At 56.2% G+C, this 19106-nt stretch overlaps 1 protein-coding gene across 3 annotated transcripts in view; it reads left to right on the top strand.

Annotated features, from left to right (window-relative positions):
* Nucleotides 1–288: 288 nt before the first annotated feature.
* Nucleotides 289–19106, top strand: part of RAB40C (RAB40C, member RAS oncogene family) — a 30723-nt gene continuing 11905 nt past the window's right edge. Inside the window, exons 1-4 of one of the 3 annotated variants that reach the window (XM_067707219.1) lie at nucleotides 1161–1263; nucleotides 1356–1574; nucleotides 18338–18398; nucleotides 18885–18945. In XM_067707219.1, coding sequence (XP_067563320.1) covers nucleotides 1572–1574; nucleotides 18338–18398; nucleotides 18885–18945 — 125 coding nt within the window. In that variant the 5' untranslated portion in view covers nucleotides 1161–1263; nucleotides 1356–1571. The other 2 variants (XM_067707220.1, XM_067707221.1) reach the window with 2 other exon arrangements.

Genomic DNA, 19106 nt, shown 5'->3' with positions numbered 1-19106 from the left:
ACCCCGATTCTTCCCCGGGTAGGAGGCTCAGAGCCGGTGCTGCCGTCGTCTCTGGAGCTGGAGGACCACCAGCCCACTGACCCCGACGTTCCGCAGCGTTGGGCTTTCGGAGCCCCGCTGTCACCTGCAGGTCTTGCCCAAGGGAGGGGCAGACGAGGGGCCAGAGCAGAGCCGCCGAGCTGGGGACCCTACGCCCCCGCCAGCACACATGCGTCACCCCGCCGCCACCTGCGCCCCCCCTCCGCGTCCACCCCCACCTTACCCCACCGCCCCTCGGCCCCGCCCCCCATGCAGGAACGGAAGTCCCGCCTCCTCGGCCACCCCGAGCGCCGATTGACCGCCTTCATCCCGCCACGCCCTGCCGCGCCCTCGCCGCGCCCCCGCCGCGGGACAGCGGCTTCCGAGAGCGCTGTTCTGGGTGGGCCCCGCTGTCCTCTCCGGGGTCTCTGTGGGAGCAGCGGCCACAGCTTTCTAGGGGGTTCAGTATTGCTGGACCCAGCCGCGTCACCTCAACTCGGGGACCGCCACCATCCTGCTCCGTCTGCGGAAGGAAGGGGGCGTATGCAAACAACCTGGAGTTCCAAGTTCCTGATTGGTGAGCGTCTCGGAAGGGAGCGGGAAGCTCGGGGTGAGCAGGGCGGGCTTAAAGGGCTGTGATCGACGTGCGGACGGTCCAGTGGCTCTGGGAAGATCGGCAGCGGTGGCCAATGGCGAAGGGGAGGGGGCGGGCGAGGGCCGTGAGGAGTTGCGGGGGCAGTGGGCAGGGTTGCTGGTGAGTCTGGGATGCTCTGCGGGAAGCGACGGGGGCGGTAGTGCTGTGACGGACGTGGAGGCGGACCACTGTTTCTTGGAAAGCGGGAGGCGAAGGGCCAATGGCGACGGCTGGAAGGAGGGGCGGGGCGACGATGGGACGGGGCAACCGGAGGCTTCGCTGAGCTGCGTGGGAAGCGGTGGGGGCGGGGCATGTTTGATGGACGTGCGCACGGGCCAATGGCCGCGGGAAGGGGGGCAGTGGGTGACCTATGGCAACAGTGTGGTGGCGGGGCGGTGACGGGGCGGGGCGAGCGGAGGTCTCGCAGCGAAGTCTGGGTAGCGGGGAGGGGCTGGGGCGCTAGTGGTGCTGACGGACGTGGGCAACGGCCAATGGTCGCGGGAAAGGAGGTGGCAGGCGGCCAATGGCGGCGCGTGGGGCGGGGCGGAGCGGCGGGTCTGCGCGGCGCTGTGCGGGAAGCGGCGGGGCGGCGGCGGCGGCGCTGAGGCTGAGTAAGAAGAGTCCAGGCGGGGGCGGTGGAACAGGTGCGGGCGGGGCGGCCTCGCCGTCCGCCGGCCCCGCTTACCCGCGTCGGCGCCCGCAGGTCGGTCGGAGGCCTCCGCCGCCGGGCTCCGCGGCGCAGTGGGCATGCGGGCGAGGCCTGCGCGCGCGTGAGCGACGATGGGGACGCAGGGCAGCCCGGTCAAGAGCTACGACTACCTGCTCAAGTTCCTGCTGGTGGGCGACAGCGACGTGGGCAAGGGTGAGATCCTGGAGAGCCTGCAGGACGGCGCAGCCGAGTCCCCGTACGCCTACAGTAATGGTAAGGCCGGCCGGCGGGCCGCTGCGCGCACCTGGCACCGCCCGGCGACCTGCCGTCCGCCTGGTCTCGAGCCGGGGCCGGGCGGGGGCCGGGGGAGCAGCGACCCCTCTGGGGCCCGCAGCGTCTTTGGGGGCGGAGATTTGGCCGCGGGCCTCCAGAGGAAGAAGGGCTTTTCTTTGGTCGCGGGTCCGCACCAGGTGTGCATACCTGGGTGTACTCAAAGGCAAGCCGTTGGCTCAGGGCTCAGAGCATCAATGCCTTGTGCTGGAGGAAGATAACCGTTCCTGACGGGATTAAATGTTCTCTCCAGATTTCTGGACGTGTGGCCAAAATACACAGCAAATACCCGTCACTGGCACCTGCCTGAGCTCTCCTCAGCTTCCGCGGTTGAAGGGACCAGTGCGGCCCTGTGGCCGGTACCCCTGCCCTGCGGCCCCTCCCAGGCTCACGGGCCCTCCCTCCCCGAGGACCTTCGTGCTCCTGGCTGGGCTGTCTTTCCTGACGAATTCTGCTTCTTGGCGTCCTCATTCTGCACACCCTTTGTGGCTTTGTGTCTTGGGCTGTTGTCGGTCCCGCCTGACCACCGCGAGCGGCGACTGTTTGCTAAACTGCTTGCCTGTAGCGGCCGAGAGTGTGGGCGCTGCTTTCCCACCCTTTCGTTTTAGGACTCGTTAGGGTCGTGGGGTTACCTGGGCTGGCCGAGCACCCTTCCTGCTGGGGGCTGTGCCGCCTCCCCGAGCACATGCTCCCAGCCCCAGCGAAGGCCAGGAAAGCAGGGCCCTGGGTTCGTTTTAGGGGCGGGAGGGAAAGCGGGAGGTCTCCGGGGCTGAGCCAGCCCCTTCACCGCCACTGCCAGGTGTTCCTCCAGATGCAGATGGTGGGCGCTTTAGTTGCCTCCCCAGAGGTGCTGTTGCTTCCCAGAGCCCCGCGCCCAGGAAGCTGGCGGTGTGTGTCCGGCAGAGCGTGAGGGCCTGGGCTCCGTCAGGGCGGCAGCGGTTTCCCAGGACGTGATCACTGCTTCCGAGGGTCCTCTAGCCGGGTGCAGCGAGTGCTTGGGGACACACAGCCACAGGTGGAGAGGGGGACCCGTCTCCTGTCCCCGCTGTCAGGGGGTGATGTGTTGCCGCACTTCCTGTGACACGTTGACCGAAGCAGGGCTGAGGCCTGCCTGAGGTGGTGGAGACGGAGGGACTCACAGTGACCTGGGCCAGCGGGACGGCCGTCTGCCAGACCGGTGAGGAGAGCCCCCTCTTAGACAGTCCTTTCGGTCAGGGCATCAGCTCGCTCCCCTGGGGAGCTCTGATTTCCTTTCTCTTAATACCCAGTAGTGGTCTGAGGGGAGGGGTCTGTACCCGCGTCAGGACTTGGCAGCGGTGGCGGCGGCGGCGTTGCTAAGGCTCCTGAGGGCCGGCCGCTGACTAGTTAGGCTCAGAGCATGGGCAGCAGGAGTCTGCATGGTGGAAGCTGGCAGGAGGGAGGGCCAGGCTCTGGAAGCAGCTTCTCCCCAGCGCAGCGCCAGACTCTGCTCCATGCTGGTGGGCCCTTGGGGCGCCAGGCTAGTGTTGGCACCGAGGCTGCATTCCGGGTGCGCCCCGGAGCTCGGGAAGTGTTCTGCTGCCATGCTTGGGCCCTTCCCACTCTACCGAGGGCGGTGAACAGCCTCGGTTAAGGCAATTCCATTCTCCGTACCCTGGTTCCCAAGAGTCTTCACATGGAGGGTTGGGGGCCTACAGGAAAACACATCGTGGTTGATGTGCCCACGTCCTGGAAGGCTAGAGAGTGGGCATAACTCCATCCTCGCTGTCCACTCCTCGGGGTCAGTGTTGGTGGGAGCTCGCCTCCTTTGAGCCCAGGGCGTGGGGGAAGGAAGGAAGGAAGGAGGTCTGATGGCCGGAGGATCAGCATGACTGTGACGGGTGTGCACAAAGCATGGCCAGTGTGGAGGTCTTCCCTGAACCTGTGGGGCCTGCTGGCTGTTTCTGTTTCTGGGACCCAGCGATGCTGTGTGCCTGCGCCCCAGCGTGCCAGTGCGTCACCATGTCCCTGGACAGTTCCAGGTGTTTCTCTGGCTGTAAGTTGGTTTCTGTCCTCAGTGAAGAGCTAAGGGAAACTGCATCTTCAGATGCTCTCGTGCTGGACTGTGCACGCCTGGTGTTTTCTCCACTGCTTTGTCCCCAGTGCGAGCTTGAGAGCTGCACACGGGAGGTGCAGGGAGCAGCTTGGTGTGGCACCCCTGTGCTGATGGTCACCACACAACCCCTCCCAGTCCCTTCTCTTTCTCTGTGCTTGCCTGGGTGCCGGTGTCTGGATCTCACCCATTTTTCTGGGTGGTTTTTTTGGGTTTGCCTTTCCTCTGGGAGGTGCGAGATTCTGAGGTGAGGTGTGGGCCCAAATGTGATGTGTGCCAGGCACTCCTCATCCTTTCCTCCCCACCACCCTGGATGAGACACCAGTATCCTCCCATTTTATAGGTGAAGAACCGAGGCTCAGGCAGCGCTGGGCAGCTGGTCGCTGAGCGCCCCCAGTTAAAGTCTGGCTGCCAGGAGCCCCGGCACTGTGGTTGCGGGGGTGACCCCTTCTCACCACTCACTCTTGGGCCCTTACCCTCGCCTCCACCCTGGGCCTGGGCCTGGCTCCTCTCTCTGATGACCACAACCCTCCCCTCCAGCGCTTCCTGTCCTCAGTGCATCCCAAGCTGAGCTCTTTCTTTTCTCCCTGCACTTTCTTGCCCTCCTGGCATTTCTGTCCCAGGTCCTGGGGCCCCTCCCTCTGCTCTGGGGCCTGGGACCAGTCACCAAGGCCCATTTGTTCTAACTTCACTGCAGTGCTCCTGCTCTGCCTGCCTCTCTCCTGGGTGTACCAGCAGAGCAGAGCCCCAAGAGTGCCCAGGGTCAGCCACTAACCAGGACAGCAAACCACCAGTTTCCAGAGAAGTTTCTGGAAGCCAGGGTCACACGTAGACCCATCTGCACGCCTGGCGGGATTCCTCTACTCTGCCCCTTTGTGGGAGGTACTCACATGCTACATGTGGTGTAAAGACCAACCTACCCTACCCAAGAGGATGGCAGGCTTTGAGGGATGGATTTTGGTACCTGCTTTGGATTATGCTAGTTACGTTGATTTGTAATTTGGATAGGCATGGCTTTTTCTAGATTTTCAGGTAATAGTTAAGTGTGTAGCTAGAATATTTTCAGTTTTAGAAAGACTTTCCCCAGCTTTCAGCACATGCCGTAAGTTTGAGCAGAGGACAGCGAAGGCTTCAGTGGCAGGCGCGGGCAGCGCAGAGCTGGTCTCCCTCGAGGGGTTGCGTGGTCCTAGCAACGCTGCTGTGTTGTGTCGTGCACACATGATATCATTGTTTGCATCAGCAAGAGTGTTTGTGGCTTGGATGATGAACCAGGTAGAAGTGTGTTTCAGGAAGGAAATCCTAAGAGGGGGTGGGGAAGCAGGTGGGAAGGGTCCTGGGGCACTTTTGGCCCCTGTTCTCTTTGAATTGGAATTGGCAAGGTGCATGGTGGCTGGTCCGTGAAGAGCTGGCCACTTACCTGGTCTGGGCCTGGGTGGGGGAGGAGGAGGAGGAGGCAGGGTTGCAGCCAGGCCGGGGAGCGGGGAGCATCTAGTGTGGGGACACGCCGCTTACAGGGTGTCGTGGGGCCTGGGGCCACATCAGTCAGGGCGTCGTCCATCAGGCGCTTGGAGAAAGTGGGGAAGGTCTCAGTGTCCGGCACCCTTGCTTGGAGCGAGCTGCAAAAGGAATGCGCGAAGGGAGGGAGAGATGGCGGGTGGGCCTGGATTTACTGCCCTGGGCACTCGGGAGAAGGGTGTTGGGACTGAGTGCAGGCATCAGAGACCGAGATGGGGCCGTCCGCGCCAAAACCGGGTGTGCGGGGTCACCCTTAGTGTGGGAAGGTGGGCCGTTTAAGTCCTTTGGGAATGAGCTGGGAAATAAAAGTGAATAAAGTGAACTTGAACTCTGAGGGTAAGGTGGTAACCTAGGTTTTCCGGTCATGATTGGGGTCTGATAGTGACGGACAGACTCCGGTGTCCACAGTGCTGCACGATTTTCTTCTGCGGAGGTCAGAATGTCCAGGACCTCGTTGGCTGTGGACATATGTCTTTCAGAAGGTAGAGGAGGGATAGGGGAACAGAGGTAACGGGGTAAACTGATGCTGATGGAGGCGGTGGGGCGTGATCAGGCAGCCTCGGCTCTTCACGGCCCTTTGGCTAGAACGCAGAAGAGGGAAGCTGTTCACACAGGAGGAGGGCTGCTTGGCAGACAGGCTTCCAGAATCGTGAGGAGGGAAGGAAAGTGAGGAGGAGTCTAACCAAGGTTTAGCCAAGGAGTGCAGAGGGTGTGGTGTCAGGAGGCCAGCATACAGAGAGGAAGCCCCCATCCCCAGAGAGGAAGAACAGAGTGGAGACGGCCCGAGCCCTGGACATGGACCGGCTCTCCACAGGCAGCCAGGTGCCAGGTCTGGGCGAGGGAGTCAGTGTCACCCCTGGGCAAAGGTCTTGGCTGGTGATAAACACATGTTTGTGAGCCCAGGAGGCCACCCGGTGTGTCCTGTGAATCAGAGCGCAGCACTGTGGTCCCTGGGGTTGGGCAGATGCACTGGGACTGAAGCGGTTCTTGAGGGAGTAAGCTGAGCTGTCGCCGGCCTGCACCTTCCTGGACAGTGGTTGTCCATCACCTGGGCAGAGGTAGGGTGGGTGCCTGCAGATGAGGTCTGTGCAACATCTTGCTGGGAGGGCTGATAACAGGGACATAAGATGCTTTGTGCAGCCTTGGAACACGGAGATGTCTAACAGGGTGCTGAGGGTCTGTGTTTAGGTCCAGAAGCCACCACGGAGGATTTGGGAGCTCCAACTCGGCAGCAGCGTTGCCTGGCCACTTTGCCCACCTGCCGCTGTTGGCCATTGCCTCCTAAGCCCTGGGCTGGTGTGGCTTATAGCAGTCCCCTAGTTTTAGCCAGTTGTTTTGCATTGATCTCTGCTTCCCCTTGTTTAGGCCTCTCTCTCTTCCTGAGTCCGATGTTGTTAGTCCTCAAACTGCTGGAGTGTGTTGGGAGCTGAGTCTGATTTTCCTGCTGACGTAGTTGGGGCAGGAGGAGGTGTGTCCCTGAGCACGGGCTCCGGTGCGGCGTGGCCGGCAGAGGCCCCTTTCAGCGCGGCCCATGCTCACTGGCTCACACATGCACAGGCATACACATGTGCAGGCACACACATGCGCACAGTTTTGCGCACACAGGTTGGGTCCCAGTCGGCAGCGATGAGGCCCCTCAACAAGCAGGAACAGCTTGATTGTGTTGTCATTGCTGGGAGTATCTTCCATACTTCAAGTCACTTGGCAACACGTAGACCCTTCAGAGAGGAGGTCCTGGTGAAGAATACATGGAAGATGTTTAACCTTAAAATCCAGCAGGATGGAACATTCACCCGGGAGCTCCTCACAGAGCAAGTCTGATGGCGCTGGCCATCTTGCCGGGGGACTCAGCAGCCTGTGTCCGAAGCTGTGAGACACTTCCCTTTCCACCAAGTGATCAAGAGTCTATCCTAGGGAACATAAGGGGACACAAGTGGAGAAAAGCAAGGCTTTTTTTTTTTTTGCAGTACACGGGCCTCTCACTGTTGTGGCCTCTCCCGCTGCAGAGCACAGGCTCTGGATGCGCAGCCTCAGCGGCCATGGCTCACGGGCCCAGCCGCTCCGCGGCATGTGGGATCATCCCAGACCGGGGCACGAACCCGTGTCCCCTGCATCGACAGGCGGACTCTCAACCACTGTGCCACCAGGGAAACCCTTTTTTTTTTTTTTTTAATAAAAATGAAAAACTTGAAGCAGCCCAGGGGTCTGGCAGGGGACATATGGTATATCTGTAGAGTGAGATATTATAGGGCCTTTAAAAATGCTGGTTTGGAACAATATTTAATGAATATTCAATGATATGGGGAAATCTCTCTGTTATCTTGTTAAGTGGGGAAAAAAAGCATGTCGAATTACATAGTGTATAAATGTATGTAAGATGAAGGACAGAATCGTCGAGTGAAATCTAGGAGAATGTTAATGGTAACCTTTGAGTTTTGGGGTTATGAGTAGTTGTGTTTGTTTGTTTTTATAATGTTCCGTGTTTCGCCAGGTGTTGTGTGCGAAGTGTGCTTGCTCTTTATGGACGGCAGAAAGCTTTTGCTTTGGTTTGGTCTGGTGTGGTTTTTAAGGCATTGAGGAAACCAGCCCACAAACCGCCCTCGAGCTGCTCCCCATCCCATGTGCCAGCATACAAGGACGTCTTGAATTGTATGAGGTGCCTCTGTGTCCTCTCTGTTCCTGAGCAGCCCTGGCGGCAGGCTGGCACATGCACCCGTGGTGCCGACCCCGTCTGGAGAAGGGCAGGTGCTGGAGCCAGCAGATCGTCCTTGTCCCTAGAACGTCCGCGTGGTCAGCACGTTAAATGTGATTCTCTCGTGCCCCTTCGGGTCCCCACTGGCCTGCTTCTTGTGCCTCTATGTTCCTTTTGCCAGCACTTCCTGTAAGTGGAACCATACAGCATGGCCTTTCTCATCTGCTCGTTCAGCTCAGCAAGTCCATTCACATTCGCATACTGCAGCGAGTGCCGTCCTATCCCTGGTGGCACTCCTGTGCACGCAGGCACCCAGTTTGTTTGTCCATTTACCTATCAATACGGTTTGGGTTTCCTGATTTTGGCTACTGTGAATGATGCTGCTATGAACATTCTTGTACAAATCCTTCAAAATTAAAAAGAAATATTTTTTTTGTGGTGAAATACACATTTATCATGTTGGCCCTTTTGTAAGTGTCTGGTTCAGTGACATGAGACATTCAAACGCACAAATCCTCATGTGTACGTGTCTCTGGGAGTGGAGTTGCTGGCCATGTGTGTGTCTGCTTCCCGTACAGGGAGTGGTCAGACTGGGTCCTGAAGTGACCTTTCATTTTGAGTCCCTACCGGCAACACATAGAGTTCTGTGGCTCTACATCTTGGCCAGCCTCGGCTGTTGTCAGCCTCTTTCCCTTTTAATCAGCTTTATTGAGGTGTAATTTATGTAACCCAGAACCTGTATCTGTGTAAGGCCTGCAGTTCAGTGGCTGTGCTGACAGGTGCACTCACCTGAGAAGCCATCACCTCCCTCCACTCTTTGCAGACTACACCCCCTGCCCCAGACCTGGCCACCACTGACCTTTACATCACAGACTGGTTTGCATTTCTGGTGTTTTTCTATGAGCGGAACCACACGGTGTATAGTTGTGTGTGGCTTCTTTCTCTCCCCGTGTCGTGTGGGCTTCGGCCACGTCGCTGTGTGTAGTTGTGGTTCATGCCTCCTTTGTGTGCAGCGTTCCACGCATGAGGACGGCAGTGTATTCATCTACTCTGCACATGGGCTTTGGGAGACTTTCTGTGTTTGGGTCACTCTGAGTAGTGCTGCTGTGAAAATTCTCACACGTGTTTTTGGTGAGTGTCTGTGTTTCTGTATGGGAAGCAGTTAGGGGTGGAGTTGCTGGGCTGCAGGTGCAGCCTTAGTAGATACCACCCAGTGGTCCAGAGCAGTTAAGCAGTTTCTATCCCATCAGGAGGGTATGAGAGTTGTGTTCGCTCTATATCCTGCTTCCGTCCTCGCCATGCTGAGGGCCATACAGCATTCCATCCTGTGGATCACCTCCTGTTAAATCCTCCCAGTGGGTGGATTTTTAGCCTGTATTGAGTCTGTTTATAATAGAAAACAATGCTGAGGTGAATACCGTCGGTTACTGGTACCCTGGGACGTTCCCTCTCTGTTGCTGCTGTACCTCGTCATCTTACTGTTCTGTAGGTGTAGTGATCAGTCACAGTGTAGGACCAAGGTCCCTGTTCCTTTGCTGGCTGTGAACAGAGGGCTGTCCCAGCTTCTCAGGGTCACCTGCACTCTTCACCATGTCCCCCTCCTCCACCTCCAAAGCCAGGTCAGCCGTCCTTCCGTCTCATCTGTCAGACTCACCGGCAAAGGGTCCCCACTCTGAGGGCTCCAGATGACATTGGGCCCAGCCAGGTAACCAAGGGTCCTCTCCCTTCTTGAGGCCCATAACCCATCACATCTGCAAAGCCCCTCTGCCCTGTGGGAAGCATGTCCCCAGGTTCCAGGGACTAGGACTCTCCCACCACAGCCTGATGAAAGGTTCTTTTTGTTATTTTGTGTTGGTAGGGTTTTACAGGCTGGTCGGAGGAGTGCACGTTTGCATTTCTGCGAGATGCTGCCAGGATTAGTTAACTGCTGTGGACTGAACATGTGTCCCCCCAAATTCACACACTTACACCTGACTTTCAGGTGGTGGTCTTAGGAGGTGGGGCCTTCAGGAGGTGATCAGGTCAGGAGGGCGCGTTGTTGTCCTTGTAAAAGAGACCCTGGAGAGTTCCCTCACCCCCTCTGCCCCTGAGGACACAGCGGGAAGCCGCCCCACCAGGCACAGAATCTGCAGCCACTGTGGTCTTGGACTCCCAGTCTCCAGACAGTGGGAGATAAATGTCTGCTGTTTGGAAGTCCCAGTCTGTGGAATTCAACCCAACCAAGAAATACCACAAACTGAGTGGCCTAAAACAGCACCTACTTATTAGCGCCCAGTTCCTGTGGGTCAGGAATCTGGGCATGGCTTGGCCGGGCCTCACAGGACCTCTGTCTCTCACAGGCTGTGCCCAGGTGTGGGCTGGGGCAGAATCCCTTCTGAGCTTATGTGGTTGTTGGCAGCAGCCGGCCACCCTCCTTCCTGGCCATGGGCCTCTCCCCGGCACGGCTTGCTTCACGGAGCAGCAGGACAGTCCTGTGCAACGTGATCACGGAGGGGACGTCGTCACTCGGCCCTATTCCAAGGGTCAGAAGCCAGTCTCAGATCCCACTACCCTCGGGAGGGGCATGTTTGGGGTGGGAGTGCCGGGAGGCGGGACCTGTGCCCACCTGCTAGTGCCCACACACTGTTCTGAGACCCTCCTCTGTCTCCACGCACGCCGTGGTGCGAGGTGTGTGGCCTTGACAGAGGCCTGTGCTGTGGCCTCCCCCTTGGGAGGATGCATAAAGGATGGTCAGGCATGTCCAGGAGGACCGCTTAGCCTAGGGCTGCCTGCACGGCAGTGTGTGGGTCCCAGACACTCCTGTGTGTCTGCCTGTGTCACTGGAAGTTTTTTCTGGTTCCAAGAGGACCTAGACATTTTTTTGTTTTTGTCTGTCTCTGGGAACTTGGCGAGACCTTATTTTCCCTCCCTAAGGAGTAACACTAAGAACAGCGGCTGCCTGTCTTGAGTTTGGGAGCAGCGCCCTGACGCTGTGCGTTGGCTTCGTGTTGGAAATGCATGGGGAGCCTGACTGGGTCCAGGAGGCGAGGTCTGGGAGCTCTACTGGAAGACCAACTCCTCCAGCCTGGGGACTGAGCTGCATCTGCAGCGCCCCCGTGAAACTGCGGGCTCCCCTGCTGCCTGCAAGGGCGTGTGCTTGGGGCCACACTGCCCGGGAGCTGCGTGCCAGTTTCAGGTGCTGGATTTAATACTGCAGAGGAAGGCATTGATTAACATTTTCTCTTTCATTCCTAACTCAGTCTTTTATCACTCAGTTTTTGTTCTTTGTTATGAATTTTTAACAAGTTGTCCTGTGGCTTTTCATGTTGTTGGAAAGTAGCTGGATGGTTAGGCACTTAGTGTTGACTGAATAGACATAAAGACAGAAGAGAGGTTGGGGGATGTGCTGTGTGGTGGGATGTCCCTCCTTGCCATTCCCTGCAGGTGGGTCTGAGTTGAGCCTTGACAGGTATGTGGGAAATGCCTCCACCCAGGGTCAGTCAGGCTGTGCCTAGTGGTCTTCATTCTCACTGGCTTCTGCTCCCTAGGAGTGATGGACAACTAGGCTTTGAAACATCTGCAGTCTTGGTTTGTACGCACAAGCTGAAGCTGCAAACTAACTTGGTTTGTTCCCTTTGCCCTGATTACCTTGTAATTTCCTAGGGGTGGAGTGAAGATGAATTTTCTAGGGGTCTTTTGTTCTGAGTTGGTGCCAACAGATGTGGGAAGTGTGACTCCTGAGGGAGGACCGGCCGTGCGGGAGAAAAGGAGCCCAAGGAACGTGGCTTCTGCACCAGGTCAGGTTGTCCTTGACAGGCTGGAGCCGTGGCTGTGGATGCCCCACTCAGGTGGAAACGCCCCATGCCCGAATATGGGAGGCTGCAAAGACAGGGGTGTGTCCTGCTGGTCAGTGCCACCCAGCGCTCAGCCTTCCTCCTGTGTGTCCCTGTCTCGGGGGGCCTGTGGGGGTGCCCGGTAGACTCCCCAAATCACTAGGATGTGAGCAGCTGTCAAGATGAGACTTGAGGAATTCCCTGGTGGCGCAGTGGTTAAGAATCCGCCTGCCAATGTAGAGTTCGAGCCCTGGTCTGGGAAGATCCCACATGCTGCGGAGCAACTAAGCCCATGCGCCGCAACTACTGAGCCTGCGCTCTAGAGCCCATGAGTCACAACTGCTGAGCCCACGTGCCACAACTCCTGAAGCCCACACGCCTAGAGCCCGTGCTCCGCAGCAAGAGAAACCACCGCAATGAAAAACCTGCACACCACAATGAAGAGTAGCCCCCGTTCTCCGCAACTAGAGAAGGCCTGCGCACAGCAACGAAGACCCAACATAGCCAAACAAACTAAATAAATAAATAAAAGAAAGAAAATATTTGTTAAAAATCTTTAAAAAAAAAAAGATGAAACTTGAGTGACCTTTTTGGTAGCCTTCTTCCTTCTGCCTCCCCCATCTCTTGAGTCTGTGCTCTGAAGCACCTGTTGCACAGGCGGCAGCATCAGCAGCCAGGCAGTTACAGTGTTCCTGCCTCTCCAGCCTGTCACGTTTTCCCAGAGCTGGTGAGCTGCTTGGTGCTTAGCTCCTCCCTGCTGGGTGCAAGGCCAGCGATGCAGAAATGGGGTAGGAGGCCGGCAGGACCAGTGCTCTGCAGCATCCCCTTTACTGTCCTGAAAAGGAGTGAAGTTAGTAGATCATCTGTTCTACCCACACTAGGAACTAAAACACACACATACGTATACATACTTCGGTAATGTAAAGGAGGAAGAAAGGGGTGCAGTGGGATGTCGTAAGATCGTTTGTGGTTAAGCAAGTCAGTGCTTGGGGACAGTTGTACTAGATGCTGAGAAAGTGACGAGGAAAATGTACCTGATATAGGTATTACTGTGGGTGATGTGATTTTTTTTTCCAAAATGGTGAACAATTCTCGTTAAAATTCTGAACAAACAAGACAGAGTCTCCTGTGATTCACAAGGTGGAAGCATCCCTGCAAAACGTGGTGTGAGGGTGGGGCCCACACGTTGTGCGGGGCGGGTCAGTGTCTCGGCACAGAGTGAGAGCCACCGGTGCTGCGCCGTGAATACCCAGCCGGTAGGGACGCGTCGGTGGGAATCTGAATGCTCAGGCTGCAGATCCTGGCCGGGTGCTGCCCGAGACAGCTGGATGCCTGGTGGACAGTAGAAGTTTAAAAAGCCTCTTGTGTCAAGTGAATTGCACTCCTTTCAGAAACCCCATGAAACAGTAGGAAGACCTTCTTAACAACTCGTGAACACCTCAGGTGACAGGGGCTGACAGTCTGGGAGGGGCAGAGAGCTGAAGCCTGGGCTGTGAGGGGCCAGCAGGGACCCCCGAGCCAGGGGCCAAGTGGCTGGGCAGCCCCCAGTGGGGACACAGGAGGTCTACTCTGGCCCCTGGTGGCCTCCCGAGCCCTGTGTCCATCAAGGGAGTGTCTACAGTCCTAGAGCCTGAGGCCTGGTCACCTGGGAACCCCTCCTCGTGTGTGAGCTGCCCCCGCCCCCTTGCGCACCGGGCAGCTGCCCCAGCTCCTGAGAGCTGGTTTGTGTTCTCAGCAGTCATGCCTGTGCTGTACAAGGTGTTAGATGCTTTCCGTGAAACCTCTGTTCCTCACGTTCTCAAGCACGGGTGGGGTGAGGTGAGGGAGAGGTGATGGAAGTTCTGCAACACCAGATATTGAGACCTAAGAGCTGTCGGAGCTGGTTCAGCCGTGGAGTCTGGCTGGCACCATCCTTGCCTACAGGAGGTGCTGCCTCTTCGGGCAGGCCTCTCTTTGGACTTGCTTTGTCAGTATTTTCTATGAATTTGTAAAGCACACTGTACATTTTTATCCAGATTTGGGAGGTGGGCAGGTGAGAGGCAGAGCAAGCGTGAAAAATATACGTGAGTTTTTTCGTTTTGTTTTTTTTTATTTTTTGGCTGCACCGCACAGCATGTGGGATCTCATCAGTTCCCCCACCAGGGATCAAACCCCCACCCCCTGAAGTGGAAGTACAGAGTCCTAACCACTGGACCATCAGGGAAGTCCCCTACTTGAGATTTTTTTTTTTTTTTTTTTTTTTTTTTTTTGCGGTATGCAGGCCTCTCACTGTTGTGGCCTCTCCCGCTGCAGAGCACAGGCTCCGGACGCGCAGGCTCAGCGGCCATGGCTCATGGGCCTAGCTGCTCCACGGCATGTGGGATCTTCCCGGACCGGGGCACGAACCCGTGTCCCCTGCATCAGCAGGCGGACTCTCAACCACTGCGCCACCAGGGAAGCCCCCTACTTGAGATTTTTTTACCTCTGAGGGAGCGTGTCAGCCTGAGGGCTGTCCGTGTTTTCTGCACGGCCAGCTCCCCGGCCATTCTCAGCTGGACACTGCCGTCTGCTGTGGGGACCTACCGTCCACTGCCCTCAGTCCCCTCACAAGGCTGCTCAGCCTTTCTGGGGGTGCCAGTGCCGTGCTGTAGGGAGGGCTCCTGGGCGGGAGTCTCACTGGTTTAGTGGCCCATTCCCTGGGAACCCTGTTCTCCGGGAGCCCTCTGACCCAGCTGGTGGACTGTGGGAGGTGCGGGGGGGCGTGCTGGGAGGAGTGCAGAGCTGATCCCTCATGGTGCCTGCTCCTGGCTCTGAGTGCCTGTCCCCACAGGTCTCTCTTGGGCATTTGGCAGAGCTTTGAGCAGAGCCCCTGGAGGGTGAGGACTGGTCATCCTTTCTGAAGTTGAAGTCGTGAGTAAGGGGTCGGTTGGGCGCAGGCGGTGGGTGGGCAAGGTGCCCAGCTGTGCAAGCCTCACGGTGTGCAGAGGCTGGCCTCCTCCCCAGAGGCGGGCAAGGGCAGCAGCCCCGCTCCCTGTGCCCTGCTTCCTCCTGGGCCCTTCCTGGGCGCCCGCTCCTTCCTGCAGCTCCAGGCTGGGCCTTTGGGCCATGGTGCCACCTCGATCGGGGTCCTTTCATGGGGGCTGCCCTTGGCAGAGGGTATCCAGTCCCCATGGCCAGAACCTGCTGGGCTGGTCCACCACATGGAGGTGACATTGTGTAGAGGATGGGCATCCCCATCCACAGCCTTCCTGGAGGTTGCTGTTTCCAACATTGTCCTCATGGGGCCCAGCTCTCACAGCAGCTGTAGAGCCAGGACTGAAAGGAGGGTGTCCTGGGCCAAATCTGAGCTTCCTGTTTGACAGAGAATTCCAAGAGTTTCCACCCAAAGAAGTGGGTTATCAGCAGACAATTGGGGGGAGGGGTGGATGCAGAGGAAGGACGGTGGAGATGGGCCTGAGTTCTATTCCTCCCTGAAGAGTGTTTCTTTAGCTTGAGAATATGTGCAGGAGAATCTTCTTTCACTTTAAAAAAAAAAAATGTGGCAAAATATACACAACATAAAATTTACCATTTTAAATATTTTTGGGTGTATAGTTCAGTGGCACCCCCATCAGCTCCAGAAATTTCTCATCTTCCCAACTGAAACTGTCCCCACTAAGCACTAACTCCCCACCCCCTCCTCCAGCCCCTGGCGACCTCTATCTACTTTCTGTCTCTGAATCTGATGCTCTAGGGCCCTCGTAGAAGGGATCATACAGGATTTGCCCTTTTGTGTAGGGCTTATTTTACCGAGCATAATGTCTTTAAGGTTCATCCATGTTGTAGCATGTGTCAGACTTTCCCTCCTTTTTATTTTTTTTATTATTTTTTAAAATTATTTTTATTTTTGGCTGCATTGGGTCTTCGTTGCTGTGCACGGGCTTTCTCTAGTTGTATCAAGTGGGGCCACTCTTTGTTGTGGCGCATGGGCTTCTCATTGCGGCGTGCGGGCTTCTCATTGCAGTGGCTTCTCGTTGCAGAGCACAGGCTCTAGGAGCGTGGGCTTCAGTAGTTGCAGCACACGGGCTCGGTAGTTGCAGCATGCGGGCCCTAGAGTGCACGGGCTTCAGTAGGTGCAGCGTGTGGGTTCTAGGGTGCGTGGGCTTCAGTAGTTGTGGTGCGCAGGCTCTAGAGCGTGGGCTCAGTAGTTGTGGTGCACAGGCTCAGTAGTTGTGGCGCACAGGCTTAGTTCCTCTGCGGCATGTGGGATCTTCCCGGACCAGGGATCAAACGCATATTCCCCCTGCATTAGCAAGCAGATGCTTAACCACTGTGCCACCAGGGAAGTCCCTTTCCTTCCTTTTTTTTTTTTTTTTTGGCGGTACACGGGCCTCTCACTGTTGTGCCTCTCCCATTGCGGAGCACAGGCTCCGGACTCGCAGGCTCAGCAGCCATGGCTCATGGGCCTAGACACTCCGCGGCATGTGGGATCTTCCCAGACCCGGACACAAACCCGTGTCCCCTGCATCGGCAGGCGGACTCTCAACCAATGCGCCACCAGGGAAGCCCCCTTTCCTTCCTTTTTAAGGTGGAATAATATTTTGTTGTACAGATGGACTTCATCCATCTTTGGACGCTTGGGTTGCGCCCACCTTTTGACTATTGTGAATAACACTGCAGTGAACGTGGATGTGCAAATATATACATGTTCGATTTCCTGCTTTCACTTCTTTGCGGTATAAACCTGAAGTGGAATTTCTGGATTACGTGGTAATTCTGTGTTTAATTCTCTGAGGAAATGCTATACTGTCTTCCATGGTGTCTGCACCATTTTCCATTCCCACCAGCAGTGCACAAAGGTTCCGATTTCTCCACATCCTCACCAATGCTGCTTACTTTCTGGGTTTTTGATAATAACCATCTAGTGGGTGTGACGTGGTATCTCATGTGGTTTTTTCTTTATTTTAATTAATTAATTTTTTGGCTGCATCAAGTCTTCATCGTTGGTTCTTCATTGCTGCACACAGGCTCTCTCCAGTTGGGGCAAGCGGGGGCTACTCTTCGTTGTGGTGCATGGGCTTCTCATTGCGGTGGCTTCCCTTGTTTCGGAGCTTGGGCTCTAGGTGCGTGGGCTTCGGTACTTGCAACACACGGGCTCAGTTGTTGTGGCTTACGGGCTCAGTAGTTGTGTCACACGGGCTTAGTTGCTCTGCAGCATGTGGGATCTTCCAGGGCTCGAACCCGTGTCCCCTGCATTGGCAGGCGGATTCTTAACCACTGCGCCACCAGGGAAGTCCTTCTCATGTGGTTTTGATTTGCATTTCCCTACTGATTAGTGATGTTGAGCATCCTTTCATGTGCTTATTAGCTATTTGCATATCTTCTTTGGAGAAAGTCTTTTGCCCATTTTCTAATTGGATTTTTGTTGTTGTTGAGTGGTAGGATTTCTTCATATTTTCTGAATATCAGTTCCTCATCAGATACGTGATTTGCAAATACTCTCTCCCATTTCGTGGATTGTGTTTTCATTCCGTTGAGTGTCTTTTGATGGGTGGGAGCCAGGTTTTGACACATGGTTAGAAGTTAGCCAGATGGAAGGACGTTGAGGGTAGAGGCTTCACGTGCAGCTCTCTGAGGTTGGCTTTGCACATGCACACACAATGTGTGAGAGCAGTGTCTGCATTAAAAATGCCCATTTCCAAGCCTTCTTAGAGCAAGTGTTATAAACAGCCAAGAAGCTGATGACATCTTTAAGGCTTAAGGGAGGAGGAGGAAAGACAGCTTTTAGGAAGTTTCCCGATGGCCTATAAACCAGTTGAAGATCTTACATCTAAAGTAATGCATCCAGCACTGGCCCTGCTCCTACCCACCTTTCTTGGACTGACTTTTTTCGCTTAAAAGTATGAAAAAATAATAAACAAGGATCTACTGTGTAACATAGGAAACTATATTCGATATCTTATATAAATCTATAATGGAAAAGAATCTGAAAAAGGATAGAGATATATATATAGCTGAATCACTTTGCGGTACACCTGAAACATAATTCAACTATACTTCAATTTTAAAAAGTATAGGGCTTCCCTGGTGGCGCAGTGGTTGAGAGTCTGCCTGTCGATGCAGGGGACATGGGTTCGTGCCCCGGTCTGGGAAGATCCCACATGCCGCGGAGCGGCTGGGCCCATGAGCCATGGCCGCTGAGCCTGCGCGTCCGGAGCCTGTGCTCCGCAATGGGAAAGACCACAACAGTGAGCGGCCCGCGTACCGCAAAAAAAAAAAAAGTATAAAGAATAAAAACTAAAGACATGGCAAGCAGAGGTTCTCCAGATACCTCTTCAGAGAAATGGCATTTTAGACGTTACTGTACCACTAAATCATGCTCCAAGCACGCTCCCGTTGTCAGTACCTGGGAGCTGCGATGAACCCAAGAACTCAGAAAACCCATTAGCTTTGAGAAGCACACGACGTGGGCCGATGCTGAGACCAGCTGCCCTCCCTTTGGCCGGTGCCATTGGTACCCGGCTTGCGTCTCTGGGGTGACAGGAGGGTGGCCAGCTGGGGTCACTGGGCTCCCTGGGCTGGAGCCACACTTCTGCTTGGCTTCAGGGACTGGGCGCTGGCCAGGTGGGTCCTTCAGCCACCCTCTGCTTCCTTGCAGGGATCGACTACAAGACTACCACCATCCTGCTGGACGGCCGGCGGGTCAAGCTGGAACTCTGGTGAGTCGGGCTGTGCGGCCAAGGTGCCTGGCTGCCACACTTCAGTTGTTGTGCGGGCCGGGAAGCCAAGTGAAGTGACTCAGGAATCCTTAAGGAGACTGGAAGGCGCCCTGTTTACGTGTCAGTAGACTAGCTATTGATACCGCCCCTGTATAAACATGGGCTGGAACGTGATGCAGAAACCAGAAGGCCCAGGGCTGCTTGTTCGGGCAGAGCCCAGCTCCCTTTGCCCACAAAGACTCACTTCCACAGGAGCCACAGCCCCTCTCGCCTTGCCCTTTACTGGGCTCCACATTAAGGGCATTTCCAGAACCTCAAAGTTGAGCTGTAAATTCCTCCAGGTTTGGGGTTCTCCCGCCCCACAGGGCAGTCTCCTGGGGTGCCCAGGCCCATGGAGGTTGGCCAGCATGTGCAGCAGAATAGGAGGGGGTCATGCTGTGCATGCTGGGGTCCCACGGGCCGCATCCCCAACCGCCTTTGTTTCAGGGACACATCGGGCCAGGGCAGGTTCTGCACCATCTTCAGGTCCTACTCCAGGGGCGCACAGGTAAGACCAGCGGTGCTGCCGGGGCTGTTCTCCAGAGGGGCCGCTCTCCTCACACGTGCGGTGCTGTCAGACACCACGTGCAGGGTTCTTTCCAAGGAAGTTTTTCGTTTGAACATCAGCCTTCCAACCAGGAGCCCAAACAAGGATGCCCCCGAGTGGAG

This window comes from Pseudorca crassidens, chromosome 15 (assembly GCF_039906515.1).
Source record: "Pseudorca crassidens isolate mPseCra1 chromosome 15, mPseCra1.hap1, whole genome shotgun sequence".
NCBI lineage: Eukaryota > Metazoa > Chordata > Mammalia > Artiodactyla > Delphinidae > Pseudorca > Pseudorca crassidens.
The sequence above is the reverse complement of the archived record's forward strand: the minus strand, read 5'-3'. Positions and strand labels throughout refer to the sequence as shown.